We start from the raw sequence: 16,799 nt of genomic DNA, 5'->3' as shown, positions 1-16,799 counted from the left end.
CTTGTATTGTCAACTTGCAGTTGCTACATTGCAGGAATGCAACATCAAAGAATGAATTCAATATTAATTTGCGTGACCCCAAACCACACTGTGTATCACTTTCCTTCTCACTCTAAAGTAAATGACTTTTTAAAAGAATAGTCTCTCACAATCAGGGCCAAAATTTTCCAAATACCGTGTTAGGATGTCAATAGATCATCTTAAATGAAGGGTCACTTCATTGTTAACTGCTTCAAACACATTTAACATATTATTCACTAATCAGCTGAGTATCTTCATGACCTATGAAAATTTATAGATTTATAGAAAGATTTATAGAAAGATACATTTATAGAAAGATACATTATTAATTAGTCAACTATAGAAAATTTGTGTTTGCTCATGTTGCAGGGACATAAAAAATATTATCAAGTACTGTGTAAATTAATTGAAAATGTAGTAACTACAGCAGGGAAAATTACAAATCATTTATTTGTTTTGAGATCATTGACAAAAAATTCTGTTATGATTTTTACTCAAAGCATTTGTCTTATGAAGAATTATAAAAATGAACATCGAAATAAATATCCCATGTTTATCCCCTTGGGTGTATTGCCAGCGATTTCTGCAAAATGCAATGTGGACCTTGATAGCTTCGGAAGAAGCCATCCTCTCTTGGCCATGCAAGTTAGCTTGATTGAGTCAAAGGGACCATGAAGGAATTAAGTTGTTTCTCAAGGGCAGCAGGCAGGGGAGGACCAGTCTTTTGCTTGCTGTGCAGAGCTCAGGCAGGGCACAACATCCCCTGGTTACTTGATCATGCCAAGGAAAAACTCTTCTAGAAAAATCCGTAAACAGTCAGCTGCCATCAATCATTGTCATTTCTTTATTTCATGTCTTCTGATGAGGTTGACTACTGTCATTGTTCGTTATTGTCCAAACCATACATTCACTCTTGTACTGTCAAGCAGATATGACAAGCACACATTTTCCATATAGGAAAGATACAAAGTCACCTTTTAATTTGCACTTCGAGTTCACAATGACTTTATAGTTACATGAGCTATTCTCTTGCCTCTAGCATCCATCAGGAATAACAACAGCCATAACTGTGCTCTAAGTTTCAGCGTTAAAGCAGCTACCCCTAGTTTATTATAAAAGGGATTCATTAGAGGAAGGAGCCTCCCTCAGACAATTTGTTAACAACACAATCACAGTTATTTTCAACAGCAGAATTTTTTCCCTAGCCTATAAAAAGTTCTAACAGGTAATACTACAAAATAAAAAGATTTGACCTTTTGTATTCATTCCCCGAGCTGTTGGGATAATAGAAACATCTCAACAAAATGAAAATTGGAAAGCTATATTATCCCCCCCAACAAGAAAATTCCATTTGGTAGACCTTATTGCAAACTTATCTAAATTTCTTTCTATCAGAAAAAAGATCACACAAATATGCTTTCTATTAAGACAAGAGATCATGAAAAAATATGTTATATTCTTTCCCATTGTGAAGGAGAAAAAGAAAAAGAATATCAAACATGAAATGAACCCAAACATCACAGACGAAATAAACGATAGGATGGTCAATTAGGAACATCACTTGAAATTTAAGTAGATTAAATGAGAGTATAAAATCCACATAATCGTATCACTTTAGGAACCATTATTTTCCCAACATTCCTTAAATGCCAAACCAAAATTGTTTCTGAGCAAACTTGGGGTAAAAATTTTAATTAGTTTCCTCTTGAAAGCGTACTTGCCTTCCCTAAGTCTGCGTGTCCATCAGCCTGCTTCTGTGTCATGGAAACCCATTGATAGTTCTTTTAAGTTTATAAATGTAGCTTAGGTACCAATATCAGCTTTATTCATCTAAGTTTAGTCTGAAGTCAGTCTCCTATGCCCATGCTGTAAAGAACTCTGAAATCTTTACGCAATTACAGCCCAGAAGTGAAACAAGAAGCATTGTTTGGAAGATGTGTTGAATTATGCCCTAGCTTCAGAGCCTATGAAATTACATAGCCCATTTTCAATACATTTGAAGCCCTTGCAAGCCAAGCAGGACTGAGCAACTATTCAGCCAGGTCTGAAAAAGGTAAAGATTGAAGTAAATTCTTAAAATGCAGTCGATCCTTGATTTCTTAAATAATAAAAAAAAAATACATATATTAATGAAAAAGAACATTGGTATGCGTCTCCCAAAGCAAGAGATAATCCAAACATCATTAGAGTTTTAAGCTTCTACTTTACCCTCCTAATTCTGTTTTGCTCAGCCTAGTATTTAAATTCATTTGCATTCCCTTGACACATGCCAAACATTGGCAAGGGAATTGATCCCAGGGTGTCCTGAATCCAGGAATTGACTTTCTCATCCTTTTGCTCTGGGCTGTTTTCCCCTTGCTAATGTCAACATTGGAGTTTTCTTTTTCTCTCATCAACCAATTCCAATTGTTTGCACAGGGCAAAATGCGATTGCAAGGAGCATTTAGTTTTTAATGTTCAGCACTGTAGAAGAACAGACTGGGACCGTGCAAGGATGACTAGATGGTGTTGCTTGAGAAGCACCCACAAGTTCTTTGAAACAGAATTTGGAACAGCTGGACCACTGCAGTGTTTTATTTTAAAATAGATAACATATGTAATGCATATGGTCCTAGACATGTATGGAGACACAGGCAGACAATCTGAATGGTATCCAAAGACACCTGCACCTAGAATTCTGTTTCCTTTTATAAGATTTTTTTCCCCCTAAGAACACATGTTCCCACTTTGGGATTTGCAAGATGCCATCTGAATCCCCATGTGTGTGACTCCTTAATAAAGTCGATGGGAAGTTTCCTGGGATGCAAATGTCAGAGTAAGTCAGTTAATAAACACCTTCTAAGGACCTGGCTCCTCTGGGAGCTGCCAGGGGAAGTAACAGATCAGAAACTTACCCTCAAGGAACATATTATCTACCAGGGGATTTAAGTGTATGTTCTGACCACAGAGAAATTGGAACATCACCCAGCAAAAACAGAGACAGAGAATAGGAACTGGTTATACAGGGGCAGAGGAGAAGCATAAAGCAGAGAGCTTGGGAAGGACTCCCAGCTTCCGAGAAACAATATGGTTTAAGAAGCAACCTATAACTAACAATATAGGTTAATAGCGATCAATGTAGTGACAACCTTGGCTCCCTAAGAATATTAAACAAACTGGCTTTGGGAGCACTAAGAAGCCTTCCCGTTCACTCATGGCTAAGGTTTTTGAGCACTTAGTATATGCCAGGCACGTAGGTGCTTTACAGGTTCTGCTTATCAGATCCTGTCAACAATCCCCTCTGAGGGTAGACTCAAACACCATTCTCAACTTAAAAATGAGGAAAATGAGACTCAGAAACACTAATCAACTTCCTCACATCGCATACCCTGTAACGGCAGAGTTGGCCTCAAATTCAGTCTTCGTGACCCTCTAAGCCCACCCACTTAATCACCTGCTATCCTAGCTCAAATAAACTATTGCTGTTGAATTTAGTGTATCAACATTTCCTAAAATCAAGAAATAGAAAATATTTGTTGAGAGAGCACATTTATTTATTTCAATGAGATAAATTCATTGTTTTAACGCATATGTTTCGAGTGCCTGCTGTGTACCAGGTACTGTTCTAGGTGCTGGGAACACAGCAGAGAACAAAAATTTCAAAAACCCTGCTTGGATGGGGCATCAAAATCACACCCCGTCCTTGGACACCTTTAAAAAGCATTCCTGGCCTACTGCTGCACTTTTTTTTTTTGTCTGAATGTAATAAGCTCAATGAAACTCTCAGAAATTTCATGGGAGCCAGCCACCCTGTTAAGCACTCTTCAGTTGTTGGAACCATTAAGATAATGAGCCTAATTCTGAGTAAATGATGATTTTGTGTAAGCAGAATCCAAGGGCTGCTCGTTTTACTTGCTGGAAATTCCCACTGCATTAAGCTCCATCCCACGCGCATGGAAGGTGTAAAGGGACCTTAAGGATGATTAAATGACAGCGACAGCAGAAAGGGAACTAAAAGTTCGGCTCATGTTACACACGAGGAAACTGAGGCTCAGACAGATCAACACTTCAGCCAGTATCCCACACCTATTTAAACGCGGAGCTCACAGGAGCTCTCAGACCTCCTAAATCAGTCCCAGGCTCGGTCACCCCCATGTGAACTGACAGAGAGGAAAGAAGGAAGAAGGGAAAAAGGAATTCTTATGTTGATAGGGTTACTTTCGGAAAAGGAAAACAGGCGGATTTTAAGCATATTTTAAAACCTGCTTTAAAATGTAAGTGAAAATGAAATTGTTCTTTAGATGAAGTCTAAGCCAAGAATTAGCGTGGTGAAGCTGTCTTGTGATGATGGATGGGGGAGGTGGGAGGGGGTAGGTCTGTATCCAGGTCTCCACGGAGGAGGCAAGCTCTCTTTCCAGATCCATTTCCTGAGTGGGCAGCCATGCAAAATAGTTCATCACAGAGTTTTCAAGAGGTTCAACAAATAGAGGAAGAGACTTCAAACGTGGGGCATATTTTTAACAGCTACAAAAGAGCCCCCTTCTCTTTGGCTAAATGACTGTTTGCACCATCATAATTGAAGAGCACTAAAATAGCAGAGGCAAACTGGCCAAGTAAAGGGCCCGACCGATTTGTCAGCCTGCAGCCTCTTCTGGGAAACCTGAGAGCAAGAAGCTGATGCTAGCCAAATTGCCTCATCTATCTGCTAGAATTGGGAGGCACGGAGTGAGTGAGGCTTTTTATGAGGATGAAACAGGACGAGCAATGGGTGTACCCCACTGTTAGTTTCTCGGGGGACTGACAGGATGGGGGTGAGAGGGCAGAATTGTCCTAAGGGATGAAGCAGTATCACCTGGATTAGGGGGACAACTAAAGTTGGAGCAGGTTTAAGACACTTGCTTTGAGCCAGACACACACACACACCCTTACACACACACACACACACACACACACACACACACACACACACACACACACACACACACATACACACACCCTAGAAGCAGCTAGCTTTTTGCCCAGTACCAACTTCCTGGCCACCTCTCTTTCTAGCCATCCTGAGTCAAAGGAGAAATATAGCTTGGAGACCAAATTACCAAACAAAAGAATCCTCCTAGATAAAGCACCTAAACTCAAATTGAAAGCACTTTCCTGGAGACAAATCTGAGGCAATTAACCCAGCAAAGAGGATTCTTTCAGATTCTCTAATATATTCTAATATATTCTCTAATATAATTCCTGCCCATGTGATATCCCTTCCAGAATTTTGCGTTTTATCCTATTAATAGAGCGATTTGGCTATTAAAACAGACATTCTTCAACTTGCCTTCTGGTAACCGTTGCTTCTGTGTGTCTTGCGCATAAACAACACATCCTGTTCAAACACTGACCACTTGCTGCTTCTATGAAAGATGACTGAAGATTTAAAACCCAACAAGAAGAGGGCATACATCTGACATACCATGCATTTAGGTTGGAAGGATACACAAAATTAATAATGTGAGGAAAAATCATCATCTTAATATCACACTGCAACTATAACCCCCATTTTCAGCCATCCCCCAAGCAGGGAGGAAAAAAACCCTGCCTGGGATGAAGGCCACTTTTGAAAATGTTATTCAAATACCCTCTCAAGTCAGAAATCCGTTTACCCGTGTCCTGACAGCATCACTGGTCCCTGGCAGGTGCCCGTATTCCAGTAGAATGTTGCACGCAAGGGGATGAATAAACTCTTGCTTGATTTAAGATTCTTTTTCTTCACAGCATTTCAGGACAGTGAGTAAATATGAGACAGAGTGAGCCGATTCCTTTAATGTCTAGGACCTTCATTCCTTCCTCTTTGAGATTTGCTTGGTCTCACTCGAGTCGGATTCTCTGAGTTATTTTGCCGATTGAATATAGACTATTTTAGCTACACATATTGAGATTAATTAGTTAGCCCTTAGGAGGTTTTGCCTACAGCCTTCACCCTGTAAGGAAAAGTGTGAATACATTGAGACTATTAATTCACAATAAATGGCAGATCATAGCTCTTGCTGAGTAAATTTGTTTGTCTTTCATAAGCTTCGCTAACTGAGTAAGCACACTATAAGGCAATGTCCTTGGCTATCACGAACTAAATTCCCGTTGAACTTATTCTCCAGGTTTCAATGAAAATCTTTTGTTATTATTTTGTTTTAATTTTGGAGGATGGAGACCCAAACCTTTTGTGCAACCAAATCGGCCACGGGGATTTGGAAGGGGAGGATACAAATATTGTCACTTTGCTGAAAATCAGCATAACCCTTTTTTCCAGATAATCCCAATAATTGTAGAGAAATTGCTCTAGATATAACCACTGGAATGGCAGAATCTATTAAAAACCTAAAAACTAAATAGGCTTTTATAAGCAAAGATCCGATCTGCTTTCAGTGTTTGGTGAAACGCAGGCGAAGTTACGGTCGTGTGCTTAGTTTTTCAAGAACAACATAAATGCACTGGAGTTGTGATCATTTGATAAACATGTTGATGCCAATATATTTTTGCCGAAATGCAATAAACTCACCAGTAAGTGATGCAAGTTGACAATGGGAGGTATAAAGAGAATATCTTGGGGATGTTGGTGGGAGGCAACGGGGAAACAGCTAGCGTTCGTAATGCCTAGTGAATTCCTGTGTATTTGAAATGTCAAAGAAAATGTGATGTGTTTCTCTAAATTGTGTCTCTCTCTACATGTATAAATGAACAGACGCAGATAGAGCTCAAAAACATGGCATGGATGAATTTATCTCTTCCAACCCCTGTAACTTTGACCACGCTTCCCTCTTTGAGATGGTGCAACGTCTTACTTTGGATCACAGACTTAATGATTCCTATTCTTGCCTGGCAAGTATATTCTTTGGTCTACAGCAATTGAAACGTGATAACATTTCAAAAAATAAAATATTTTTCTACCTTTATGTCAGAAGCTCTTTTCTCCGTTGTGGAGCCCCTTTAACAATTATAAATGTGTTCTTGATTTCCTGTGTTGAGATAGTTTTAGTTACCAAAGAAAGAAGACAGAGCGGGAGGAAGTTATCAGTAGAGACGGATCCAATTCCCCAGCCTCCCTATCTGAGCTTCCCCCTTTTCAGCTGCTACATGAGAAATATTCTCAAGAGGGTAATTGAGTTTGGCACCTGCTTATGGAGAACTTGTAAAAATTGCCTCGGTTTCTTAGACATTAAGATCCCCCTCGCACCCCACCCCACATAGTAAGACCCTGTGCTCCTGTCTCAGAAATGAATGGGTCCTTTTTATTTATTTTTTTAAAGATCAAAATGATTTGTAAATCAAGTTCACTTCCCTTTTCATAAGGTAAATTGGGTTTGTTTGTTTGTGTGGCTTTTTTCTTTCTACACAGTATTCAAAGCATTTTTCACCCTTTGGGGGAATTTTCGTGTGGTGCTTTAGACGTTTAGAAGTCCCGCTCTCCAGCAAGAGCATGAGCATTTCTTGAAATCCTATTTTAAGCCTAGATTTAAATCATTTAAATTTAAGGGACCGCTATTACGTGTTTATTAGATTTATGAAGATAGATTTCAGGGTTTATACCATCAAATTCAAAAGGCTAAAAGAGACCCAATTTATTTCCTTCTGCAAACCAGAAATTGTTACTTCATTTCTTAAAGATAAAGGCTATTAATCCCACATTATAGATGGGAAAGGTGAGGGGAAAGGATGAAATGGCTTTACACAGAGGAAAAGCCTCATCCCTGACTCCACATACTAAGGTTAATATATCTGTATATTATTAAATATTATATAATTAACTAAGGTTAGCATATTATTGATATTAACATAAATATAATGAAAATCTGGGTTTTTTGTCTAAATGGTATGGCTATACCCTAAATCTGTTCTAATTTTTTTGTTTTAAATTCCTTTTCTTGTTCTGTGCCAGAAGTCAAAATATTAAAAATGGTAGATAAAATAGTCTAAAAAACAGAAGCGGGATTATGTGGAATAATTTATTAATCTTCGTCTCACAAAAGATTCATTGATTATCTCAGGTTTAGAATCACTTTATCAGAAGTCTGAACTTTGCCAAATTGGAAAGGAATACATCATTTTGACTTAAAAAAAAAAAAAAAAGCTTACCTTGCATTGCAAGGCAGTTTTTCTCAAATTTATTTCCTACGATTATGTAATTATTCATGTAATTATAAATTGCATTCATGAAACTTGTAAGAATATGCCTCTGAACTTAAATAATTTCTTTTTATGTAAAATTCCGAGTCTCTTGAGGAATTTTTTTGAGGCGTCTTATTTTCAAGACTCTTTTCAAATCATAATTTCTTAAAACGATTTTCTTTTTCACTAAGAAATTCATCACTAAGGAGTGAGTGCCCTCTAAAAAAAATTAAACCAGAAATGAAATTTTGAAGCTTGCTCCCTGTGAATCATTTATAGACCTAAAAATCCAAAATTAATTATGAATGTCATAAAACAGTTTCCTTCCCCGTTTGTGTACCTGTATCTATTAATCATCATCCCCAAATTTCAGAAAATAACAGCCATTAAAAAGACCTTATCTCCTGCCTCTATATATTCCATTTTCTCATTATTACAATCTTTTTTTTTCAGTTAGTTTTGGAGACCGACCAGCAGGAATACATAAATTTTTCTGTGTCTTCGACTGAGTTCCTAATTGATATTTCTTCAACTCTTTTCAAAGCAGCTATTTTGGCATCTACAAAAGACTTGGTGTCATCTGAGTCGTAGAAAATATATTTTAATCTTTCACAGCAGTGTTGTTTCTAAGATTTAGCATTTGGGGTAGCAGATGGAGTGGCAAAGAAGTTGCCTATAGGGGCAGCCCACTGCCTCGACTACTCTCCCGCCCTCTGCAGTAACTTATCATTTGAAATAGGAAAGATGCCGTCTTTCGTTGGATGCATTGCTGAGCTGCATGTTATCTATCGAAGTTTCCCCAGATCCCTAATACAAGAGCAGAGTGTTGCAGGGGCCTCCCTTGCTGCAATTCCTTGGCCTTTACCTGCCACCTGGTCACTTTCTCCTTTTGCCTTCTCTCTCCCAAGACGGAGCCATATTCAAAAGATGACTCAGAGAAGACCCTCAAAGTAAAATTAAATTTATACTTAAGACAATCCTAAATTCTTGGCTTAACAATGGACCACCTCAGTTGGTTTCTTTCTTGCTTCAGAAAGGTACCCAAGCTGAAAGAAGTGATTGGATTTCAGGCTTGTCCCCAGGGTGGCTTTGAGTGGCAAGTCGCTTGGCCTGTCTGATCAGCTCTTAAGTGCATGATAGAGGCAGCAGTTTCTACCCCATCATGCCTCCCAGTCTGCTCTGAATTGGAGATTCCATCCGGGTTCTCTTTTAGAGCAGAGTTTTGTGTGGTCCTGCAGCAAGCAAATACATGATAAGAAAACAAATAACTGCCAGGCAAAAAATAAAGCAAAACGCTCAGCCAGGGCACAGGAAGCTCCTCTCAGTTTAATTGAACCCTATATGATTCACAACTTGAAAACTTACTCGTGTTGTTCTCTTTGGAAAGTTCTGTTATTATCTTCATTTTAAAATCTAAAAAACTTTTTTCTTCCAAAGTGAAAGGATTTATGAAGTCCTGGCATGTATGTAGACCAATCCTAGTATTTATTAATGCTCCAGAGTATTAAAAAAAAAAAAAAAAACACACACACCCAGAAGACTTGGAGTAAGACAGAGCTGGGTTTGCAAGAGGGAGGGGATATGGAGATATATGTATACGTATAGCTGATTCACTTTGTTATACAGCAGAAACTAACACACCATTGTAAAGCAATTATACTCCAATAAAGATGTTTAAAAAAAAAGTGAAATAAGAATCCGATAGTATCATACTCTACATACTATTTTACAAGAATTTATTGCATTGTGACCATATTTCCATGTTAATAGATATATTCTGTAATATTAAAAAGAAAAAAGACAGAGCTGGGTTTGAGTCCTGCCTGTTTTGTGTTATTTGTGAGCTCTTATTTCCATTTCCTCATCTATGAAATGAAGATAAACCTGCTCTGTCTGCTTCTCAAGGTTGTCATGGGGCTCAACTGAAAGTTCTTTGTCAAGGGTAAAGCACTGTACCAATTTAAGGCATTAATGTTATTATTTCCTCTTATCAGTAACCAAGACTTTGCCCTACCCGCACTCCAACACTCTTTTAAGGTGTACGCTTCAGTGTTAAAGCAGTGGGTGAGCCTCTCTTTCTGGAATCAACTCCCTCTGTTAATCCAGATGCCATCACTTACTAGCTGCGGGGTGCTAGGGAAACTCCATGTCCTCCCTGAGCTCAGATTTCCCGACCATCACACAGGGATAGCAGCACCTACCTGATAGGGCTGTTATGAGGACTAAACCAGATGGCACACACAGCGTTGGGCACAGCGGCTGGCGCTTAATAAGCAATCAGGAAGTGTTAGCTCTGTGGCTATTTTTAACCCCCTTCTCCAGTCATCCCCAACTCTAGCAGCTCTCCCCCAGAAAAACCCAACCTATATTTAAAAGAAAGTCTCTCCTTTATTCTCCAAACAGGGCTGGTTCAGTCCTGGCCAGGTGTTTGTACTAGACGAGTATTGCGCCCGCAATGGAGTCCGAGGGTGTCATCGACATCTCTGTTACCTCAGAGATTTGCTTGAACGGGCAGAAAATGGAGCCATGATTGACCCCACCCTCCTTCACTATAGCTTTGCGTTCTGTGCATCTCACGTCCACGGGAACAGGTAAGCACATGTCCAGAGGTATTCCTTTAAAAAATTTTTTTAAGGCACTGGCAATGGTTTTTGACTGGTCCTGCTTTTAGGGTCATCTCTAACTCTATCCATCCCCTTTCCCTCAGGAGTACAGACCCGTGGGCATGCGCACACCACACACACACACACACACACACACACACGCACACACACCAGCCACACAAACACAAAAAACACACAGGTCTGAATTTCTTCTCCTTTCAAGAGACTTAACAGAAATGGCAAACAGGACTTCTAGAGTGGTCTCTGAAATTAGAACAATCTAGGCTCAAATCATGGCTCCTCCATTTGCTCTCCATGACCCTGGATGGTAATTAAACCCTCTCTGCCACTGTTTTCTCATCTGTAAAACAGGGATGATCGTGTCCTCATGGGGTTGTCAAGAGGATGCAAGTGGATACAAAGGGTTCAGCACAATGCCTGGGACATGGCAAGGGCTAAATAAGTATTTGCCTTTGTTGTTGCTATCATTCATTCCATAAATATTTAATGATTACTTGTTGAGGGTCAGGTACTCTGCTATACCTTCAGCGTGCATGGTGAGCAAAAACCAGACACCAAATGAGGGCAGAGTTATATAGAGATTGGTTCTCTGAGAAAAAGGAATAAAACTCCATGGGAGCAGTTAATAAAGGAACACAACTCAGATGGGGTGGCAGGATGGCAGGAAGAACCTCCCTGAGGAATCGCTGCTTGGGCTGAGTGCTGAAGTAGGCGTTGAGTGGTTCCGGGCAAAAGGAGCAACATGAACAAATGCTCTGCAGAGGAAAAGCAAGAGCTGAAACAAGCTAGGTGAAGCTGGAAGGCACAGATAATCATGACACTTAGAGTTTAACCACAGAGCTGGGAAGAACTTCAGAGGTCACAGTGTAATCAACCCCCTCAGTGTATAGGTTTTATAGACAAGACCAGAACATCAGTTCTAACTCCATACTAAGTACTTTCTTTCTTTAGACGTTGCCCAGCTCCTGGAGGAAAAGTTCCGTGTTCTGAATAATGCAAGGCAGCAAATAATTTAAGAACATTACCATTTGGCTCTGAAGACGTGGAATAAGTTTCCACACTGCCACAGCCAGTTTACTGTCCCAGTGTATGTAGCCTCACATTACTATAAAGGCAAGCCTACATTACCCCGGACACCTCAACCAATAGCCAGGGAAGGCACACGCAAGGAAAACTAGGTATCTTCAGAAACCCAGCCTGTGATGAACAAATTGCTGCTCTGCGGAAATTCGTATGTGGGAGCATCCAGAATTGACTCCATTTTCTTTTAAATCAGAACTGTATCAGTCATCTTCATCTTTGCAAGCTATACAACTCTGAAGTGTCTGTGGGGTTAGTTCTGTGCTTTTCCTGTCTCTAGCACTGGTAGATTTTATGAGATGCAACTTCAGCATTTAGAGCTGGATAACAATAGCGTTGTAGGTTTGAATATTTAACAGGCAACAAGATTTTCATCACCTCGCATTGTTATAAGGTTTGCTAGCCCAGCACATGACCTTTCATTTGCATAAAAGATATTCATGAAAACTCTGATACCTGGGGACTATCTCTGCATAATTCAGCTTTTTATAAATATACACTTTGATGACTATCTGTTACAGCCTCTTGGACTGAATTCTTTAAAGAGAGAGAGAGAAGTTGCATTATATTCTCTGGGTTGTCACACTGTATTCTACATATGTTACTGAATAAGGAAGTGTTATAAAATAATGAAGTGTTTTTGTAAACTCCCTGGTAAACATCATCATGAATTATGATACACATTGTCTGGATTTCATATTGTAAGACTGCCACTTGATTCACAGTTAGGTTTATACATCTTGTCATGGAAACAGTTTTGGATTTCTTATTTTCAGTTCTGATTTTCCTTATGCAAGTTTGCATCTTTTTTTTTTTTTTTTTTTGCTTATTATTTTAGTTTGAATGCATTTGCTCTTGCTCTTTGATGCATCCTTCTTTTTCTTTCTTTTGTTTGTGCATGTATGTGTGGTCTTGATTCTCCCATGGCTGGCCACACTCTCTGCATGCTCCATGCGACCACCCCTTCTCCAAAGTCAACAAATGCATGCGTACCTTAGTGGGCTGACACCAAATACAGACCCTGAAGGGAGCAAAACTCCCTCCCCATCTGAACCAGAGGCTAAAAAAGATACCAAAAAGGAATCCAAAAAAAGAAAAAATCCCAAAACCCAGGCAAATCCAGAGCCCAAAAGGTAAGAAGTTATGTGTGTATTGGCTTGTGTTTTGCGATGTCTGTGACCTTCTCTACCCCCCCATCTATGCCGCAACCTCCACCTTAGCAAACCCCAAGCTTTGTGTATTCCTGAAGTCTCTGTTCAAAGGTGCGCTTTTAAAAAAAATCCTAGCAATGGACAAAAATACCGTGTATTAGGACTGAATTCGAGTCAGGTATTTAGGGACACTTAAAACATGTTTGCATTGAAAACAAAACAACTAATTGAGCAGTATGTAAACAGAATCATGAGTCAGATTGCTTTTTTTAGTGGCATCTAGTTAGGGGCCTGGTACCTTACCAAGTCATTCATAATAAGCAACCCGTGTTTTATAATTTTGAAATAATGGTTAAGGAGCAAATAAAATGGGTTGGCATAAGATGGGTTTATACATTTATAGTAGGTCCATCATTTTTAGCAAACCCTCTCAGTTCTACATTTATCTCATGAAAGAAATCCATCTTCAAATAATGGTTTATAATAAAGGCACAAAGTAATGTCTATCACTAAATTAATGACTTAATAGAATTGTTTATATGATGAGGTCACTTTGAAAGCACTTTTAAGTTCTAAAATTTATATTGATCCTCTCTTGTTTCCTGTGTCCTTTAGGGATGCTCTCTTTGTGAATTGGTAAAATGGCAAATTCGTGGCTTTTATTCCCTTTTAAAATAGATGTACAGTTATCTCCAGTGTTATCCTTATGTCCTTCTTCACCTTCCCTATCTCGCCCCAAATTAACATTGACATTTTAAAGTTTTGTTGTTGAGGTCTTGAAATAGGTATTCTGACCCTGGCATTGCCAAACTACACAGAGTTCACAAGGAGGTATGCTGTATGTTTCAGCATGAATTTATTCACTTGAATATTTCTAAGTCCTAAAATACATACAGTTCACTTGTAGGCAGACCAAATGAAAATGCCAATTTTCACTTCCTAGAGAATGTAGCAGGCTGTCAATCAATGTATGCAGGTCCAATAATGAAGGTCAAAGAATGCCCTGATCCCATGTGGACACCCATCTTCTGAACTTGCAGTATACAAGGATGAAGGTGGAGTGGAGTTTTGTGTTTCCCTGTGAGGGTCAGACCGCAAGGTAGAAGTAGCTTGCAGCCAGTAAGAAAGTGCATAGAGCGTTGTAGGTGCCTGAAGGAAGCCTCTCTGGCTGCTGTCCAAGGTGCTGCGTTTGGCGTGATCAGCACTGAAGCAGAGCAGAGAGTAAATGGCTAAACTTGTCAGAGCCTGACCTATTCCCTGTGCCGTGAAAAACTACCGAAAAGGATTGTGAGTGGCTCGTTGAGGCTTATACATATAAGGGTCTATGTTTGCGTTGCATTTTTAAAGGAAGAAGAAATTGTAATATTAAACATCAGTTGTGTGGAATTCTGCAGTTTACAGAGTGCTTTCATACATTCTATCTCACTTGCTATAACATTTTCAGGTTAGCTACTTTGACACCCATTTTGCTGATGATGAAACTGAATTCTGTAAATTGAGGTGGCAAACCCAGATATTCTGAGTCCAAAGCTCTTCCTCTTTGTACTGCATCAGCACTGCACATAAATTCTAAAGATCTGAGTATTAGAGCCTGTTCTGCATAAATCTGGGATTATCATATCTCATTTCTATACCTCAGTTTTCTTATCTGCAAAATGAGCACATAGAGCATCTGTAATATCCCATCAACCTGTAAAATTATCTTCTGTGGTTTATAATAACAAGTAAAATAGTCCATTGTTAGATTTCATAAGTAACATTTAAATAAACTAAGGATAATTGCCACCATTTAATAAGTGTTTGCTATATGCCAAGCACTGTGTGAAGTGCTATTTGCATATATTATCTCATTTTATACTTATTGCATCACTGTGAGATCTGTATTATTATTTTCCTCACCTAACAGATGAAGAGTTTGAGGCTCAGATATATTCAGTCACTTGCTTCATAGCAAATACATGTGTGGGCCTAATTCAAACATGGATATTCTGACTTTGGAGCTTGCATTTGTAACCTCTCTGCCTTACTACCTGCCCAGCATTAGCATTTGTGTATAGTGTGAGATGCAAATTCAGCCATTTGATATGATTTCAGCATTTCCAGGTGAGATACTCTAGCAGCCATCTGAATTAATTAAAGACTTCCATTTTTGTCCTAAAGATGTCCAAAATCAGTTCGGCCCACCTGGTAATTCTGACCTTGTGGAAAAAGTCAGAGTGTATCTGGAGATTTAGACCACCTAAAAGGAGAGTCTCCTTTGAACACCAATTAACAGCCTTTTGGTACTGGAAAAAACCCCACCATTTTCCTACCTCTTTCACCAGGATGAACACTGTATGTGGAGAGGTTATCTATTCTTTGACCCACAATAAGAAGGAACTCATCACTCATGGAAACAAATTGCCCTTTAACTGAATTTAACTGAACAATACAGTTCATTCCTATTGTCATCTCACAACCAACTTTAGATGAGGTAAAAAGTAGCTTTTTACCTAATTTTCAATTTTTTACATATTAATAACTCAGCAGCCCCCTAGGTGAAGGCAGAGCCCGACCCTACTGCAACTGGACATCATTAGTGCTTGCTCAGGTGCTGGTGACTGACTTTATCCCACCTTCTTTGAAAACCTGTGCTCTATCTCTGTGAAACACTAGGCCTACTTGAATCCAAAATATCTAATCCAAAGTAGACATATCTGGCCAATCAGGAAGGTGTTTGCTGTTCATAATTCCAAGCAGTGGAAGATAAGGAACCATCACATGTTTGGAATCTTTTAGCATAGTGGTTCTTGACTAGGGGTGATCTCTTCCCCCGGGGACACTTGGCAATGTCTGGAGACATTTTTAATTGTCACACTGGGGAAGGGCGGTGCTGTTGTCATCTATGGGTAGAGGCCTGTTATGTTTCTAAATACCCTACAATGCACAGGGCAGCCCCCTGCAAACAAAACCCAAAACATCAAACTTCCAGGTGATGGGATGACATTTCTCCTTTTTACTTGGATTTTGGTTTCTTTTACACAGACGTGTTCTGTGTCTAAAGGCATGACACTGGTTTTCAGCTTGTGTAGGGGTTGTCACACTAGTGTGCATATAAATCACAGGAGGAGTTTGTTAAAATGGAGAGTATGAGGACCCATCCTCAAATAATTTCATTCAGCAAGTCTTAGATGGAGCCAAGCATCTGCCCTTTTCATCAGTTCCTCCCCACGTATTTCTAAGGCATTTGGTCTGCAGATCCTACTTATGCAAGGCCTTGGTAGTCTTAACTTGGCTGCACATTGGAATCACTTAAAGAGTCTAAGAAATGTTGACGCCTTAGCCCCGCCTGCAGAGGTTCTGATTTAGTTAGTCTGGGATATGGCCTAAGCATTGTGGTTTTAAAATCTTATATGTAGCAACATTTAAGAACCGCTGATTGGGGGAACATTAGTTTGGACTAGCTCTTTAAAACTGAACCCATTTTCTCAAAGAGAGAGGGAAAGCAAAGGAAAATGTGGGTATGTTCAGCTGGTTGCACTTGGCGATCATCAGATCCACAGATGTAAATCGCTATATCTTCTAATTTTTAAATCAGCTCCTAAGGTTGCAGTACTTAATTTTCACCATAATATTTTTAGTATTCTTTCTAGATGACATTTAGATTAACATCACTTTGGTCACTGTCCCACAGTGACAAGGCAATCAAACAGCTCCGATGATTGCAAGTTGCGTCAATGTTCCTTGGATCCCTTTATTATTGGGATTGGAAATTTTTCTCATTTACATTATTATTTAACATTTCTTGAATGCC

General features: G+C 39.3%; 1 protein-coding gene across 24 annotated transcripts in view; it reads left to right on the top strand.

The window, feature by feature from the left end:
• CADPS (calcium dependent secretion activator) overlaps nucleotides 1-16,799 on the top strand; it is a 490,529-nt gene that overhangs the window by 336,150 nt on the left and 137,580 nt on the right. For 12 of the 24 annotated variants that reach the window (XM_082412095.1, XM_082412101.1, XM_082412100.1 and 9 more), the window contains exons 12-14: nucleotides 6,728-6,864; nucleotides 10,555-10,742; nucleotides 12,830-12,988. In XM_082412095.1, the coding sequence (XP_082268221.1) occupies nucleotides 6,728-6,864; nucleotides 10,555-10,742; nucleotides 12,830-12,988 (484 nt within the window). The remainder of the gene's footprint in view (nucleotides 1-6,727; nucleotides 6,865-10,554; nucleotides 10,743-12,829; nucleotides 12,989-16,799) is intronic. The other 12 variants (XM_082412104.1, XM_082412090.1, XM_082412089.1 and 9 more) reach the window with 1 other exon arrangement.

Source organism: Balaenoptera physalus, assembly GCF_965194825.1.
Source record: "Balaenoptera physalus genome assembly, chromosome: 11".
NCBI classification, from domain to species: domain Eukaryota; kingdom Metazoa; phylum Chordata; class Mammalia; order Artiodactyla; family Balaenopteridae; genus Balaenoptera; species Balaenoptera physalus.
Note: the sequence above shows the minus strand (reverse complement) of the source record. Positions and strands in the feature narration are given on the sequence as shown.